The following is a 19,390-nucleotide window of genomic DNA, read 5'->3' on the forward strand; positions in this document are numbered from 1 at the left end:
GGGAATGTCATCTTCTCTGTGCAGCTCTCTACTCTGCATTTAACAGCACAATCCGCAAAGCCCTACCTTTTAACCTAATATTTGCTTTTTTAATGAAGTGATTGATTGTGATTGATTGATTGTTTCCAGCTGTACAAGGCCTCCGAGCTGAAGGTGTACTGTGAGGGATACTTTTTGAAAAACATGCCTGCCCTGCTGGAAGTGAGCTCATTCCGGCACCTCCTGCTGGGCGTGGACGGTACTGCAGGGGACGAGAGCCTGTCTCACGACCTCCTCCAGACCCTGGCCTCCAGAATGCACGCCATCTACCAGCCATCCTCCAAGGAGACGATGGTGTAGCGGAGACGGGGCGGCTGTGTGAAACTGTGCATAGAGCCGAAGCCAGTCCCTGTGCTGGCAGAACTATGTGTGTGTGTGTGTGTGCGTGTGCGCGTGCGTGCGCGACGTGCTTCATTACAATATGTTGTTCAGGGATGCTATTACGATTCAGATCGCAATGTTTACTGCACATTTACTGAGGCACTAAAATGTTTGCTTGCACCAAAGAGACCACATTGCAACCTCTTAGGGGGAGGGCTGTTTCACTTCAGGGGTGTTCTCAAAACAATAGGAAACAATTCAGCCAGAAATCCCTGCTTCAGGCTGGAGCGCGCTCACTGTGGAACAGCCTCCTCACCTGAGCCTCTTTGGGGCCGTGTGTGAGTCACACATGTCACATTTCTTACTGAGGAAGCTGGGATCTGCTTTTAAACATTTCAGACAAGGCTGCATTTGTTTTGTGCCCTGCAAAAAAATGGTATGCTGAATTTCCTGGAACTGCTAGCATTGGTCATGGTCTGTCCAGCTGAAATATGTTTGCATTATTTTTACAAGGAGGAAATAAATGTATGCAAACCAATGTCCGATACATATAAATAGATAGATAGATAGTGTAACGTAGCCTCGCTGTCGTCAGCTTGTTTGCCCTTTAAAAACACAGAACTTTGATTTTGAGCATTTCTGCACACTTTTAATTAACCAACAAAATAACCAAAACAAAAGCCTAACTCAAACCTAGAGCCTACCTTCACTTTAACAGGTTCCTGACTAACACACAGGACGGGTAAGCCATTTACCTGTCAACACACACTAACAAAACAGTTTCCCTATTTTTAAACAACCAGACTCTTCTTATCCCAGCTCCCTGGTGATCTGTCTCCCTAATGGAGCTGGAAGCTCTCTTTTATAGTTTGTGGCTGTTCCCAATCAACACCAATCACCTCGTTTGGGAACAGCCACATTCTCACATGGTTTTTGGTAGGGAGAGGAATTAACCCCGTCCCTGCCAACCACCACCAAAACACACAACACCCAGACTTTATTTACATGCAGAGCCCTTTCTGTATTACAACAGACAGACAGACAGACAGACAGACAGACAGACCAGACCAGACCAGACCAGACCAGACCAGACCAGAAGGCTGTTTCTCAGTGTTACAGTATTACTTTCCCAAATGGTTAAACACTTCCTGGCACATGTTGCAGTTCTCATGTAGTTCTTGTTGTTGTTGTAATAATTATTGTTCTTGCCATTAATTTATCATTTTGTTTATTGTTTCTGTAATAGTTTTTTCAGCTGAGCCACCTTTTAAAATGTTTGGTACTAAATGTTAATATTCCTAATAGTTGTGCAATATTGTACATAGTTTTTTTCTGTTCTCTGCAGTTTCTCCTTTTTAATTTAATTTAATTTATTGTAATTGATTTTTTTGTATGTTTTGTACAGATTTGTAAAGCTGACAAATTAAAGCCAGATATTTAAACATGCTGCTGTGGTTGCTTGTTGATAGGACTGTACAATACTTCATAACTATTAATCTCTCGATAATGATTCATTTTAGAAATACTGAAAGAAGCTAAAGTAATGAAGACACTGAGAAAGTGATTAAAACACAGACAGACAGTATTATTTCTGTTTTCTGATTGGTTTGAATTGGATGATGTAATGAGCTCTGTATCTGAAACAACACCACAGACTCTACCAAGAACCTTTTTTTTAAAGGTATTTTTATGTATGTATGACTGGAATCTCCCTAAAGCTGACATCACTGTTTCCTGGAAGTTAAGATGGTCTTTTTAAAGGACTGAGAAACAGTAAAAACCAAACTTTAAAAAGCAGCTCTTTTTTAGTTCTGATTTTAGACTTCCCTTTTATCTGCACAGAGAGTGTGGGTGCAGTGAGCTGTGCAGTCCTCAGCGCTACACCCTCACACCCCTGAGCTGTGTGTCCTCAGCGCTACACCCTCACACCCTGAGCTGTGTGTCCTCAGTGCTACACCCTCACACCCCTGAGCTGTGTGTCCTCAGCGCTACACCCTCACACCCCTGAGCTGTGTGTCCTCAGCGCTACACCCTCACACCCCTGAGCTGTGTGTCCTCAGCGCTACACCCTCACACCCCTGAGCTGTGTATCCTCAGCGCTACACCCTCACACCCCTGAGCTGTGCAGTCCTCAGTGCTACACCCTCAGACCCCTGAGCTGTGTGTCCTCAGCGCTACACCCTCACACCCCTGAGCTGTGCAGTCCTCAGTGCTACACCCTCAGATCCCTGAGCTGTGTGTCCTCAGTGCTACACCCTCACACCCCTGAGCTGTGCAGTCCTCAGCGCTACACCCTCACACCCCTGAGCTGTGTGTCCTCAGCGCTACACCCCCACACCCTGAGCTGTGTGTCCTCAGTGCTACACCCTCACACCCCTGAGCTGTGTGTCCTCAGTGCTACACCCTCACACCCCTGAGCTGTGCAGTCCTCAGTGCTACACCCTCAGATCCCTGAGCTGTGTGTCCTCAGTGCTACACCCTCACACCCCTGAGCTGTGCAGTCCTCAGCGCTACACCCTCACACCCCTGAGCTGTGTGTCCTCAGCGCTACACCCCCACACCCTGAGCTGTGTGTCCTCAGTGCTACACCCTCACACCCCTGAGCTGTGTGTCCTCAGTGCTACACCCTCACACTCCTGAGTTTAGTGCCTGGCAGTCTTCAGTTCTATATTGCTTATATCTTTCATTGTGTCTGCGTATGCACCAACACGTCATTTTTAGTGACAGAATAATCAGACATGTATTTCATTTTACAGCTAATTTATTAATATTTCATATTGCAGCATCATAGCAAAATAACAAGTTATCATTAATGTACACATTCGGGATTTAACCACACTGATCTGTATCATTTGTTGGCTTTCTTTTTTTATATATATATATCTTTCAAAGCGTATGCCGCAGAGCATTGGAGAGTTTTCAACTTTTTTTGGCACTAGGTTATCAGTTCTCTCAAAGCAGAAAGCTGTGCAAAATAAAAATAAGCAAAATAGACCATTGTCAAAGTTTTGACAATAAGGCTTTGGCAACGTTCCTCTTGTGTTTTTGCAACACCATTTCTCAATGCGCTATTTAGTTAAAACGTCAAATTTTAGACAAGCGAGCAGAGACGGAGAAGAGTTTCTTATCACAAGAATACCTGCTTGTGGAAACCTTTCTCTTCTCAGCTCAGGCTGCATGTGCAGTGCCTGGGAGGAGATGTGTTGTGTGTTTTGTATGCTTATACAGTATTGCACCTTGCCGTTGAATGTCTGATTGAGATTAAACCCAGCAGTGGTCTGGATCCTGTACGGATCCACTGTGCTTCACAACACACAGCACGCTACGGTCACCCACCGGGAACAGGTTCCCACATTCACAGCTTCCCAAATCTGTCCATTTCTATCATGTTATTATCTGTCTTAGCACCACTCAGGTATTGTGGGGAGACTGTTCCAAATTCATCATATTCACCTGACCTTAATTAGTGCAAATGTAATTTACAAGTTTAACATTCTAGAGACTTGCTGCCTTCGACCTGTCTGTGCAGATCTCCAACTCTGCATGTATCTCACACTGGAGAAACCATGCCAGACAAATATACTAATAACTAATGTTGAATGTATGCCTAGTAAGTTAGAACTGCAAGCAAAATAAGTAATAATATTTACAGAGCTCAGCAAACTGAACAACTTCTCTTTCAAGTTATATTAAGAAGATAGAACTCTGCTGTGGTACCAGTTACTGCTGATTCTTCATATAATTTCCCCTATAAAAAAATTAATTTACAGTAACTGTTCTTAACTGTATTATTTGCACATTTGGTTTAGTAAAGAATGGTTCTTGTTTCTTATGGATTAACAGCCTGTTTGACCGCGTGCATTTAAGAGGGGCTCTGTTCCTGCATTACAATAATTTTCATTGCCCTTCTGAAATGACTTCTGACCAGCCGATTGCGTGTGATTGTGTGTTCATTAGTCTCCGTTTGGGTTAAGGTTTCAAACAAGCCAGGGAATGATAACGAGCCAGGGAATGATAATGAGGATCTGTCAGGTAAGGGAGAGAAGATTATGTTGGCCCTGGGTAGGGGGACTTGAACAAAAACATTTTCATTGTGAGTAAACCCACTTTTTGAAAGCGCCGGTCTGGAGGAGGTGACAGTCCTAATGAGTAACTCCACCACGCAGCGAGGGCTCTGCAGCCAGTCCTTAAAAGTGAGGGAGGGACGGAAGCTTTCTTCATTCTGCCTGGCTGTACCCGGGGAGGGGGGAGGGGGAGAAGAGGGAAGTGATAACACTCTTCTTCTTCATCGCTCATTGGAAAGAGATGCCGGATTTGGAAATGTGACAGTACAGAGTCATGGCAAATGACATGCCCAGCACCTGGGGGACAAAGAACAGCAACACTGTCACACCATCACCCTTAGAAAACAAAACAGCAACACTGTGTCACACCATCACCCTTAGAAAACAAAACAGCAACACTGTCACACCATCACCCTTAGAAAACAAAACAGCAACACTGTGTCACACCATCACCCTTAGAAAACAAAACAGCAACACTGTCACACCATCACCCTTAGAAAACAAAACAGCAACACTGTCACACCATCACCCTTAGAAAACAAAACAGCAACACTGTGTCACACCATCACCCTTAGAAAACAAAACAGCAACACTGTCACACCACCACCCTTAGAAAACAAAACAGCAACACTGTGTCACACCATCACCCTTAGAAAACAAAACAGCAACACTGTCACACCATCACCCTTAGAAAACAAAACAGCAACACTGTGTCACACCATCACCCTTAGAAAACAAAACAGCAACACTGTCACACCATCACCCTTAGAAAACAAAACAGCAACACTGTGTCACACCATCACCCTTAGAAAACAAAACAGCAACACTGTCACACCATCACCCTTAGAAAACAAAACAGCAACACTGTCACACCATCACCCTTAGAAAACAAAACAGCAACACTGTCACACCATCACCCTTAGAAAACAAAACAGCAACACTGTCACACCATCACCCTTAGAAAACAAAACAGCAACACTGTGTCACACCATCACCCTTAGAAAACAAAACAGCAACACTGTCACACCATCACCCTTAGAAAACAAAACAGCAACACTGTGTCACACCATCACCCTTAGAAAACAAAACAGCAACACTGTCACACCATCACCCTTAGAAAACAAAACAGCAACACTGTGTCACACCATCACCCTTAGAAAACAAAACAGCAACACTGTCACACCATCACCCTTAGAAAACAAAACAGCAACACTGTGTCACACCATCACCCTTAGAAAACAAAACAGCAACACTGTCACACCATCACCCTTAGAAAACAAAACAGCAACACTGTCACACCATCACCCTTAGAAAACAAAACAGCAACACTGTCACACCATCACCCTTAGAAAACAAAACAGCAACACTGTGTCACACCATCACCCTTAGAAAACAAAACAGCAACACTGTCACACCATCACCCTTAGAAAACAAAACAGCAACACTGTCACACCATCACCCTTAGAAAACAAAACAGCAACACTGTGTCACACCATCACCCTTACAAAAGATTCCCACAGTAAAAGCATAGAAATAAAGTGAAATAAACCACAGTGAAAGCATGGTAAAGCATAGGGAAGCATTGTATAACACAGAGAGATAAGGTAAAGCATGTTATGGAAAAGGATGGCAGAAGTACAAAGATACAGTCAAAAATACTTTTATAGAAGGCTGACAATACTGCTTACAAGAGATATTGTTTGAGCTTTGAAAGGCAAAAAGTAAAGTGAGACTTAAAGTACCTGAATAATAGATATAACAATGATGCCGATTCCCACATTCAGATAGTTGTACTCGAACCACTGCTTCAGCTTTTCATAGCAACCCTGGTGAAAATGCATGCATTACACATAGAGCAGCAGACCCTTTAGAGAACGGCAGTAGCGATGCTGGGATGCCGGCTTGCAGGGTGCAGTTTTGCTTTGAAGTACCTTTCCTTTTGAGATGCAGGACTACAAAAGCATGTGCTGTCCTAAACTGTTCTGATGAACATGGAGCCCTATGGGCAGCCTAAGTGTTTTAGTATTCATTATTCAAACTCATGTTTAAGTATTATTTCAGAATTTCATTATTTTTTAATTTAACATTAATCCAGATTGTTATGCAAATTAATTGAATTATGATTTTAAAAAATAATAAATGTAAACAGTATATTAATAAAGCATGGGGTCTGTGTAGAGAACAACAGGCAGTAACAGCACAATGCCAGTAGGTGGTGCACTTCACCTTACCTCTTGCCAGTATATCTTCCCATTTGCACAGTTTGACTCCTTGCAGCAGGCTAATGGGACTGTTCCATTCCAGTCATCTTGTCCTTTAACTCCACAACACATTAACTAAAGAGAGGTTAAAAAAAGAATCAGTGGTAAAAAATAAAGATGATGAGAAAATAGCTCAATTGAAGATACAAAGTACTGCATTATTTTTGGAAGAAGCTGCCACCATAAGAACTTTTATGAATGAAATATGGGCAGGTAAGTAAGACTAGTATACGAAGCAGTCTGAGCCAAGCTAAGAAGGGTCTGATCCATCTTACAAGGAAATAGCAAGTTCATTGTACAGTCACAGCCCTCACTTATCAGGCAAAGTGGGCAGTGTCACAGTGCTGCGCGGTTTGAGTTACAGTCAGCAGTAAGAGGACAGTGTTTTTCACTCACCTTATGCTGTATGATGTCCCAGTCCTCAGTGCCCTGTGTAGCATTGCTATGTGTATACTTTTGCAGGCTGGCCTCAAACTCTTTCAAAAGAAAACCATCAATCTGTTCAACAAACAAAACATTTCATTTGCAAAAGAGAAAACAAAACCCTGGGCTTGCTCAACCCAAGCCTTGATGCATGTATTGGACAGGATCAACAGGCTCACCTGATAGAACTTTCTAACAGATAAGGCAGTTCTAATGAACCAGCAGGTCATTCTTAAAAGGGTCATTTAAAGCTTACCTTTTCTTCATAGATTAGGAGAATGATTGACATTGCAATCTCTACCATCATGAGGATAAGCAGGATGATGAAGAACTGAAACAATACCAGATATGCACACATTTAGTTTGTTTAATTTACTTTAGCACTGGCTCACAGCTGAAAGCTCAAACCTTAAACACAGCCTGACCTGCTATATAGAGTACAGCATCTTGCATAGTCATTTATTTATAGCAGGAAACACAAACAGCAGCTTGTGCAGCTGCACAAGTGACAGGACCAGCAGGTCTGATCGCTGTGCAGCTGCACAAGTGACAGGACCAGCAGGTCTGATCGCAGTGCAGCTGCATAAGTGACAGGACCAGCAGGTCTGACTGCTGTGCAGCTGCACAACTTACAGGACCAGCAGGTCTGATCACTGTGCAGCTGCACAAGTGACAGGACCAGCAGGTGCTGTATTACACTTTAGCTATGGTGCAGTTGCATGTACTCACAGTAATGAGAAGGCACTTGTTCTCCTTGAGGGACCCCAGACAGCCCAGGAAGGACACCACCATGACGATGGTCCCCGTGATGATGAGAGTGTTGGCCACACTCAAGGAGGGCTGGTTGGGCAGGAAGGAGCCGTAATTGGAGGTCATCATGAGGTATATACCCAGTGCCAGGACGATGCCCCCGCAGAGCTGAGACAAGTAGGAGAGACGGGCACAGCATGTCAGGGGGGCCCAGGAACTGGCTACAGCATGGGAGGGTATCATGCACAAACCAAGAGGCTTGGGCTAATCAACCTGAACCTTCCACTATGTGGAAAGAAAAAACTATGGGGGTGGATTGGTGTTTAACTGGTTCAATTTAAAAAGACTAGGACTGGAAGGGACAATCTTGGCCACCAGTGGTATACAGTACACCAGCAAAGTCACTCATGGCTCCTTTAATCAATCCACTGTCTTTATTTATTGAGATGAACAGTGCAGCCTTGTTCCAACTTGAATAATTGAAATAAAAAACATACAAATAAATCATGTATTTCATAATGTCTGGTGCTCTACTTATCAACAGACTGTTAAACTGCTTAGAATTTTTAAATGCACTTCCATCCATCTGCAGCCGCTCACTTCACAATCACATGGCGTGCAATCAACACTTCCATCCATCTGCAAACACTCGCTTCACAATCACATGGCGTGCAATCAACACTTCCATCCATCTGCAAACACTCGCTTCACAATCACATGGCGTGCAATCAACACTTCCATCCATCTGCAAACACTCGCTTCACAATCACATGGCGTGCAATCAACACTTCCATCCATCTGCAAACACTCGCTTCACAATCACATGGCGTGCAATCAACACTTCCATCCATCTGCAAACTCTCGCTTCACAATCACATGGCGTGCAATCAACACTTCCATCCATCTGCAAACACTCGCTTCACAATCACATGGCGTGCAATCAACACTTCCATCCATCTGCAAACACTCGCTTCACAATCACATGGCGTGCAATCAACACTTCCATCCATCTGCAAACACTCGCTTCACAATCACATGGCGTGCAATCAACACTTCCATCCATCTGCAAACACTCGCTTCACAATCACATGGCGTGCAATCAACACTTCCATCCATCTGCAAACACTCGCTTCACAATCACATGGCGTGCAATCAACACTTCCATCCATCTGCAAACACTCGCTTCACAATCACATGGCGTGCAATCAACACTTCCATCCATCTGCAAACACTCGCTTCACAATCACATGGCGTGCAATCAACACTTCCATCCATCTGCAAACACTCGCTACACAATCACATGGCGTGCAATCAACACTTCCATCCATCTGCAAACACTCGCTTCACAATCACATGGCGTGCAATCAACACTTCCATCCATCTGCAAACACTCGCTTCACAATCACATGGCGTGCAATCAACACTTCCATCCATCTGCAAACACTCGCTTCACAATCACATGGCGTGCAATCAACACTTCCATCCATCTGCAAACACTCGCTTCACAATCACATGGCGTGCAATCAACACTTCCATCCATCTGCAAACACTCGCTTCACAATCACATGGCGTGCATTCAACACTTCCATCCATCTGCAAACACTCGCTTCACAATCACATGGCGTGCAATCAACACTTCCATCCATCTGCAAACACTCGCTTCACAATCACATGGCATGCAATCAACACTTCCATCCATCTGCAAACACTCGCTTCACAATCACATGGCGTGCAATCAGTTGACAGTCAAAGCCTACTTACCCAGAATATATAATTGAAGGTTATCAGAGCATATTTCAGGAATTTTAAGCAACTTTGAGCCATTTTCTTTTCTGCAGATTCTTCACCCTAGAAAAAGAAAAGTCACATACAGTATGAGAAAGTGACCCCTATTCACATGAACTATTCATTGAATAAGGCTTGGTATGACAATCCCTAAACATGAGTTTATTCTTGTGCTTCAAAGAACTCTTACCCGTTGACAGATACTTAAGAAACATTCTTAGTTGGTATTTGTTGCAAATGTATTTAAACTCTTAACAGACATGTGTTTAATAAATAAACAACAGCACGCTGTATCCTTTATGAAAGTTTCCCATAGTAAAAGCATAGCAAAGTGTAATAAAGCACAGCAAAGTGTAATAAAGCTCAGTGATAGCATGGTAAAGCATAGGTAAGCTTTGCATAGAGAGGTATAGTAAACCATATTAAAAACCATGGCAAACCCTGGTAAACTATGCTACATGCATAATACAACCATGGGAAAAAGCATGGGGAAAATACAAAATTACTGTGAACATTTATTAAAGGATAAAACTTCCTTAAGAGGCTGTATAAAGCAAATACATGTGACTTCCCGTAATGTACATGCATTGGTAACAAAGAGTCTTTCATTACTGTGTATTTACATAGTAGTTACTTAGTACAGGTTCCCACATTTCTTTACCTGAGGCCCACCTGTTCAGCTGCATTGGCTTGTTTAAACCTGTAACATTAGAAATAACCCTAATCTAAACTGTCCTTTATTTATTTGAATAAATATTGTGAGAGACGAAAATCACATAGTATATGCACCGAGTGAAAAAAAAAAAATTGAAACACTTTCATTTTATTAAATTAAATAAATTGAAAAAAACTAAAGAGACGTTTTTTTTTTTTTTTTTTATCAAACCTTTAAATTAGGCATCTTTGTATAATTGAACATTTTAGAAATGCAGTTATTTTTCTTGGTCATCAAACACGAAAGAAGTGCATGTCTCTTATTATTCCCATTCATAAATACCTGAAGAGGAATCACTTTCAGTAAAACCTGTACAATGTGCACAAAAACATAACTTAAATCTTCATTTTTGAACACTGTGTAACTAAAACGTCCAGCCGGCACCTCTCACGAGGAACTGTCATGCACAAAAAGACGCATGCGCACAACACAGAGTGAAACGAGATCCTTGCAGAAGTTACATTTTTCGCCACTACTCTGTGGAACCAAATACAACCAAACACAACCAAACACAACCAAACACAACCAAATACAACGTGTAAAATCACATTCAGCTGGCTTGCAACACCCCCCAAAAAAATCAGAGGGCAGCTGCGCCACTTAACCAAAAGAAAACATATGAAAATAAATCCATCTGCAGCGAAAATTGAATCAGTCATAATAATAATAATAATAATTATTATTATTATTATTATTATTATTATTATTATTATTATTATTATTATTATTATTATTATACTGAAAACGGGCGAATTTGTGTCTTTTCGTTCACATAAAGTCAGAAAAAAACAACATATGAATCCAAATTAACATGTATTTATTAAAGTAATACAAAAATGACTACAAAAGATTTAGAAGTGAGTAGTTTTTCGAGATTTACGATTATACTGTAAATCACTTTCACGAATCAGCCCCCAAATGTAGTCTCCCATCATGTTCTCGTTATACTGTCCTTGGTAGCGGCATTCAAAGTCCAGTATATCCTGGTGGAAGCGCTCGCCTTGCTCCTCCGAGTACGCTCCCATGTTCTCCTTGAATTTATCAAGATGAGCATCAAGGATATGGACTTTGAGGGACATCCTACAGCCCATTGTGCCGTAGTTCTTCACCAGAGTCTCAACCAGCTCCACATAGTTTTCGGCCTTGTGATTGCCCAGGAAGCCCCGAACCACTGCGACAAAGCTGTTCTAAGCCGCTTTCTCCTTATAGTGAGCTTCTTGGGGAATTCATTGCACTCCAGGATCTTCTTTATCTGTGGTCCGACGAAGACACCGGCTTTGACCTTTGCCTCAGACAGCTTAGGGAAGAACTCTTGATGGTACTTGAAGGCTGCCGACTCCTTATCTAGAGCTCTGACAAATTGTTTCATAAGGCCCAATTTGATGTGCAGTGGTGGCATCAGCACCTTCCGGGGGTCCCAGCCGTACTCATCATACTTCAAGGCGTCCAGCAAGGTCTTGATGCTGTTGTAATCCTCTTTGAGGTGCACCAAGTGAGCCAGGGGAAGAGACGGGTACTTGTTACCATTATGGAGCAGCACGGCTTTGAGGCTCCTGGATGAGCTGTCAGTGAAGGACAGTATAACGAGAACATGATGGGAGACTACATTTGGGGGCTGATTCGTGAAAGTGATTTACAGTATAATCGTAAATCTCGAAAAACTACTCACTTCTAAATCTTTTGTAGTCATTTTTGTATTACTTTAGTATAAATACATGTTAATTTGGATTCATATGTTGTTTTTTTCTGACTTTATGTGAACAAAAAGACACAAATTCGCCCGTTTTCTCATTGGAAATAGGTAAATTTCAAAATATCACTGTCCTGGTCACAAAAGCAAAGTTTGTGGGGAATAATAGCCATTTTCTATACTTTTGAGGCATAAGCAATTAGTAAATAACACTTACTACCCAGGAACAAAAATTGTGTTACATAGTGTAACTTGATTTAGTTAATAGTGAAACATGTATCAAAGTACTCAGTATTTTAAATGTTAATAGCTAATTAGTAACAAAAATGTATTCATCATAGGCATTAATTGAATTTTTAAATGAATGTTATCAAGCACAAAAGTTAGTATGAAAACATTTCTACAAAAGAAAAAAACCCATTCCAGCACCTCAAAACTGATCCCACGGTACAAATGCATTCAAACTCCTGTAGCTGCCTTTTTTGTTCTTTATACTTTGCAAAATATTTGGTAGCGGATTCGACATATTGTAATTTTATTAATACATACACATACATCTGCCAGGAGAGTGATCACATGACCTCAACACTGCCCTGTTGTCAGAGCCCTCGCTCTACATCCCACCTACAGGTTCCTACTCCCATCTGTTAGCTCTGATTTGTGAAATTCTGCTCTGATTGACAGTCCGTCAATACTCCCTTGCTACACTTTATTTTTCTACAGTTACAGCTGCTGCCGGCGCCTGCTTTTCACTATTAGTAGAAAAAAATACACAGAATGTCATTGCTCCCGCGGCCCACCCGGGACTGTGGACCACAGTCTAGGAACCCCTGATTTAGTAAATACATGTATAATTACAATGTTATTATGCATAGTTATAATGTACTGAATGTGTAACTCTTTTTGCATGATATGACCCTAACCCTAACACTACCCCTAACCCTAACCCTATCCCTAACCCTAACCCTCACCCTAACCCTAACCCTATCCCTAACCCTAACCCTAACCCTAACCCTAACACTATCCCTAACCCTAACACTATCCCTAACCCTAACCCTAACCCTAACCCTAACCCTAACACTATCCCTAACCCTATCCCTATCCCTATCCCTATCCCTAACCCTAACCCTATCCCTAACCCTAACACTAACCCTAACACTATCCCTAACCCTAACACTATCCCTAACCCTATCCCTAACCCTAACACTAACCCTAACACTATCCCTAACCCTAACCCTATCCCTAACCCTATCCCTAACCCTAACCCTAAACCTAACCCTATCCCTAACACTATCCTTAACCCTAACCCTAACCCTAACACTAACCCTAACCCTAACACTAACCCTAACCCTAACCCTATCCCTAACACTATCCTTAACCCTAACCCTAACCCTATCCCTAACCCTAACACTAACCCTAACCCTAACCCTATCCCTAACACTATCCTTAACCCTAACCCTAACCCTAACCCTAACCCTAACCCTTTTCTGATACAATTCTGTACTTACACATATCATGCAAAAAGATATACACATTTTTTACACTTATAACTTTAAAGTCTTCTTTCAAAGTTATTTTCAATTTTTTTTTATTTATGTATGATTATTATTTGTGCTGTATTATTCTTCTCATTATTATTATATATTATGTTTGTGTGCAGACGGACGAAAGTCGTCCGACTTTACTATTTATTATTTGAGACCAGCGAAAAAGCCAGTTTCGTACACTGTTGTTGGCATGGATGGCATTGAAGTAGCTCGTGGGAATGTGGCTGGAGCCTTAAAAAGGTAATCATTTAATGGGTAATTAAGGCTCCAGCCACAGTATAAAAGACCCACTCCAGGCTCAGAGAGTTTAAGAGAAGACCAGGAGCGAAGGCTACCAGCCAGCGAACAAGGTACTTGTTTTTGTAAAAGGAATATACAGTAGTTTGTGTTTGTTTTTGTTTGGCCAATGTGCCCTTTGTTTTGTGTTTTGTTCATTTTTGTTATTTAATAAATATGCTGCTTTTGCAGTTTCAGCCCTGTATCCTTTGTGTTTGTGTTGCTTTCTGAACCTGACGTCACCACCCACACACACCACTCAAGCCATCCGTGACAGGGTTATTGCCCACATTGTCAAACAGGTAGCACAGCAATAAGGATCCATGATGTGGTACGGAACAGAAAAGCCACATTTCATTTTTTTTATCACATTTACAGAACAGATCTCAAACCCCAGTGCACTAGAGCAGACATTTTGAAAAGAGCTTTGAAACAGACATTAAAGTTATAAGTGTAAAAAGCTGTCACGATTAACAATGAAAAGAAAAATGACAGGTACATTATTTAAACAGTTGTAGCAACACATGGGGATGTATAACACTATATTATTCGGAACCCCACTACTTACTTTAAGTATATTGTAACTATGCATAATAACATTGTAATTATGTGTAAGTACACATGTATTTACTAAATAAGTACTATGTAAATACACAGTAATTAGAGACCATGTAAAATGTTCCCCATGCATTTCACAAACCGCAGAGCAACATATTAAACACAGAATACTGTGACTTTGAGACGAGCTGTTTTAGATTTATTTATTTCTGAATATGACGTGAGTAACAAGTACCGGTAAGTCTTAGTTTAACACAACAGACGGCTGCAAAAAGCTACTTCCCCTCTTGGCTTCCTGTTTCATGTTTAGCAACAAGACTCCAGAACACAGCTGCAGCATGTAAAGGCTCTACAGAATAGCCTGATACACCAAGTATACAACCAGACTGTAATCATACAAGGCACTGCAGCCACCCTGACAAACGTACAGGGCTGCTATCTGTTTACTGGCACGGTATTGCTTTATGAATACAAACCTATAGTTATAACGTAAACAAAGAACATGGCTTTTTTTATAAATGTCGGTTCACATACAGTGTCTAGAAACATGAGCACATTGGGTGGGGATGCGGTGGAGAGGGGGGCTGTGAAAAAGCTTTGAGAGCTTATCTAACCTAGCCTTGCTTATTCAGTCCATGGCAATACTTTCCTGCATTGTCTTTTGAACTTCTTGGTCTTTCAAACTGTCACTGGGGCCCCCTCAGGGAGGCATGCGTCACACAGTACTCAGGGGGTTTTATCTTACAAGCAGGCCTGCAGTCAAACAAGTCTAGCAGTCAGACTGAACCACCATGCTCTCAAATCAAATGGTGCAAAACATGATATGGAACAGTTCCTTAATTCAAGAAGTGTGAGCTCATGTAAATACTTGTGTTTTGGTCAACAGCAAACTGCTGACTGCTGTTTTGAGGTTCAGTGGGGTTTGCTCTCAAATCTATTAGACTGTTACCCCTCTGTTTACCATTCCCTGCTAAACAAGTCAGGTCCAACCAGTAGATTTAGTTCCTAAACTTTGTTTTCTTTTTCTTTTAAAAGGGAATAAATTGACTTCATTGTGCCAAAGAATTTAAAGAACATTCTGTGCATAAGAAAACTGCAACATGTAAATACCATATGTAAATGTGACGTGCAGAAGCATGCGGAGAGACAAAGTGAAACTGTGTGCTGACCGTGTGCTTGTGTGTAACTGTAACGCACTCCTGCCTTCCTCCTGGGACGCCTTTGTAAACGAGCTGTTTGGAGCTCTTTTGGCTTTTGCAGAGAATACATTTTTTAAAATAAATAAAGCAGAAACCAGCAGCAAGCAGAATTGAAATGATATTCTTCATTGATTCATTTTCAAATAATGATCAGCATTCGCTCATGATTACAGATTGCATCTGACATTGTTAGTGCATCATTCATTACAGATGCACTTTCATTGTTGCTGACTGTGTTGTGCAGTGACTGGACAATAGATGAGATGGAGCAGGTGTGCAGTGTGTGAGTCAGCCTTTCACAGGAGGCTCAGGTGGTGTAATCAGGAGGAACATTCCAGGGAAAGGTGTCAGGGCCGGGGTTCAGGAGTATGGTAAAGTGGTAGAGAGCACCTTCTGATTTGATAAACAGCAGGGATTGACTGAGCACCGGACGAGTGGAGAACCTGCACAGTACGCCTGTATGCAATACCACTGAACCTGCACAGTACACCTGTATGCAATACCATTGAACCTGCACAGTACACCTGTATGCAATATCACTGAACCTGCACAGTACACCTGTATGCAATACCACTGAACCTGCACAGTACACCTGTATGCAATACCATTGAACCTGTACAGTACACCTGTATGCAATATCACTGAACCTGCACAGTACACCTGTATGCAATACCACTGAACCTGCACAGTACACCTGTATGCAATACCATTGAACCTGCACAGTACACCTGTATGCAATATCACTTAACCTGCACAGTACACCTGTATGCAATACCACTGAACCTACACAGTACACCTGTATGCAATACCATTGAACCTGCACAGTACACCTGTATGCAATATCACTGAACCAGCAGAGTACACCTGTATGCAATACCACTGAACCTGCACAGTACACCTGTATGCAATACCACTGAACCTGCACAGTACACCTGTATGCATTACCACTGAACCTGCACAGTACACCTGTATGCAATACCACTGAACCTGCACAGTACACCTGTATGCAATACCACTGAACCTGCACAGTACACCTGTGTGCAATACCACTGAACCTGCACAGTACACCTGTATGCAATACCACTGAACCTGCACAGTACACCTGTATGCAATACCACTGAACCTGCACAGTACACCTGTGTGCAATACCACTGAACCTGCACAGTACACCTGTATGTAATATCACTGAACCTGCACAGTACACCTGTATGCATTACCATTGAACCTGCACAGTACACCTGTATGCAATACCACTGAACCTGCACAGTACACCTGTATGCAATACCACTGAACCTGCACAGTACACCTGTATGCAATACCACTGAACCTGCACAGTATCTCTGGGCTCGTTGACACTGGTTGCTGGACAGTAAACTATTTTCAGGGGATCTGACAGAGACTAGGAATATACGCAGGAAAAGTTTGAACCTGCCCCTTCGTCCCTGGTTCCCAGCACCGTGCCACAGAAAAGCTGCCTGTTAACCTAATAAACAACCAAAGCAAGCTCATTTAGCTAAGAGGAGTAGCCCTCTCCTCTTAGCTACAGCAGCAGGCTTTAAAACAAGCACAGCTCTGACACTTGGGCAGTGGTTTTAGAAATCTAGCCATGCTGTGTAAAATAAAGCATGTTCTAGGTAAGCCACTGGCTTGAGTGTGGCTGCCATTGCACTGCTTGGTTTCCACACTGAACTGATTTCAGTACTGGAATGGTAATGCAAAGCAACGAGTCAAGAAAGTGAAAGAACCCAGAGCGGAGTTCTGCTTAAATGTGATCACTGTTTAAACCAAGCCTTCTCGTTTGAATACATCTCCACAAGCATCTCTTTATATTTGTACATGAAGGTCCCGCATTCGCGTTTGAACTACTGGGATGCTTCTAGCATAACTACAAAGACAAAAAAACTAAGTTATGGTATGAGAACCTGATTGTGTACTTCAGAACTCATATACAGAGTCTGACAAAAACTGTTACAATATTAGGATTTTATTAAATAGGGGTAATTACCCTTAAAACATTTCTCATCATTCCCAGCGGCTGTTTATTATCCCTTTACAGAAATACAATAAGAAATCAGTACAGCTTTTTAACAGACTGACTTACAGCAAGTTAGATGGGAAACACATGGCTGCCACCATTGGCATAGGCAAGTATGGTAAGACACAGGTACTGTATAGCATGATAACAATTATAACAATTTTGTAAACCATGTCAATTGTTATATTGGCAAATCAGTTTAATCTTAAAATCAGTCAACAAAAATCCCATGTTATTGCTCTTATTCCACAACTAAAACTTTGTCTTTTTAGTCACAGTCAGTACTGCGGTACATGTGCTCATGCTAAGTCTTTAACATGCGTAGTGGGACTGCTGTAACACGATGATATGGGGTAGCGGTACAGTAACTTTCTGAGTGTAATACAATGCAGGATTATTTAACCGAACAGTGAGACTCGACAGCATTTGAAATAGACAGGTTTTTACAGATGATCAAACACAGAAGCTGTTAAAATGCAGGACGCCGCAGGCTATGAATGGTATGGTGAAGCTTCCTGAGAGAATCTTCGAGCACCACACCCAAAGAATTTGTAATTGTTTTAAAGTCCTTACCTCTGGACCCCCGTGTTTTCCTCTGTGCCGCTCACAGGTGTCACTTAAATAAAGAACCTACTGATAAGCAGCTCTGCTGTTCAGGTCCTCCTGGAAGCTGTCAATTCAGTATCCACTGGGTTTGTGTGTGTGTGTGTGTGTGTGTGTGTGAGCGTGAAAGGAAGCTGGCTGCTTATGCTAACTGACTTATCTAGTTTTAGACAGTGCTGACAGTGATGCAGAGTGTGTGTGGGTGGGTGTGTTGGTATATCTGTGATGGGTGGGGTCTGCTCGGAGGGAGATTTTGCAAGAGGCATTGCAAGAGGCATTGCAAGATTTTGCAAGAGGCTACAACTTCGCTGTTGTGTTTCGTCTAAAAGATAAACTGGGGCTTCAGAATGACAGCAGTATGCTGTGTGTACAACACAATCCAGAGCAACTACATACAGGCAGGGCTTCTATGAACCACAAATCTGTCTGCTGATCTTTCAGATGTGGTTCACTTCTCTGAACTTCCAGGTGACTGGTATAACCACCTCCTGCTGCACGTAAGAACAGAAGCAAGCCTGTTTGACTCCCAGAGAGCGGTAAGAAGAGTGGCTTCAACGAGGGGCACACCCTGTGTGCACACCACTGAACCCCTCCCAGGGATGCACCCTTAGAAAGGGAGGGGCACAGCCTGTGTGCACACCACTGAACCCCTCCCAGGGATGCACCCTTAGAAAGGGAGGGGCACAGCCTGTGTGCACACCACTGAACCCCTCCCAGGGATGCACTCATAGAAAGAGAGGGCACAGCCTGTGTGCACACCACTGAACCCCTCCCAGGGATGCATCCTTAGAAAAGTTTCCCATGGTATTTTTTTCACTGTATTTTTGCAGTTTCCCCTATGTTTTTTCCATGCAATGCATTTACTGTAGTTTCCCTGGTTTTCCATGTTTATAACTGTGATTTACCATACCTCGCTATTCTTTGCAATGCTTTCCTGTGCTCTGCCATGTTCTCACTGTGCTGCATTATACTTTGCTATGATTTTACTATGGTAAACTCTTATAAGAGTAGGCAAGCTGGACAGGCAACAAGGTCTGTCGTCTGATGAAGCAGAATGTAGGGTTGCTGGTACGGACTCTGAGCTCTGTCAGTGGGATGGGATCAGGGTGCTGGTACGGATTCTG

The 19,390-nt window shown here is 42.3% G+C and overlaps 2 protein-coding genes across 2 annotated transcripts in view; one reads left to right on the forward strand and one right to left on the reverse strand.

The window, feature by feature from the left end:
* Nucleotides 1–1,802, forward strand: part of LOC131702130 (ankyrin repeat and BTB/POZ domain-containing protein 3-B-like) — a 31,290-nt gene extending 29,488 nt beyond the window's left edge. Inside the window, exon 18 of the mRNA XM_059004170.1 lies at nt 130–1,802. Within this exon, the coding sequence (XP_058860153.1) occupies nt 130–339 (210 nt within the window). The 3' untranslated portion in view covers nt 340–1,802. The remainder of the gene's footprint in view (nt 1–129) is intronic.
* Nucleotides 1,803–3,103: 1,301 nt separating this feature from the next.
* Nucleotides 3,104–18,434, reverse strand: LOC117428925 (leukocyte surface antigen CD53-like). Its single transcript, XM_059004299.1, has 8 exons — nt 18,237–18,434; nt 9,620–9,706; nt 7,838–8,026; nt 7,365–7,439; nt 7,082–7,183; nt 6,656–6,760; nt 6,167–6,250; nt 3,104–4,721 (listed from the first exon to the last, which is right to left on the reverse strand). Exons 2-8 carry the CDS (start codon nt 9,680–9,682, stop codon nt 4,653–4,655), a joined length of 687 nt encoding a protein of 228 aa, XP_058860282.1. The 5' UTR covers nt 9,683–9,706; nt 18,237–18,434; the 3' UTR covers nt 3,104–4,652.
* Nucleotides 18,435–19,390: the final 956 nt, after the last annotated feature.

This window comes from Acipenser ruthenus, chromosome 29, assembly GCF_902713425.1.
Source record: "Acipenser ruthenus chromosome 29, fAciRut3.2 maternal haplotype, whole genome shotgun sequence".
In the NCBI taxonomy this organism is placed as follows: Eukaryota; Metazoa; Chordata; class Actinopteri; order Acipenseriformes; family Acipenseridae; genus Acipenser; species Acipenser ruthenus.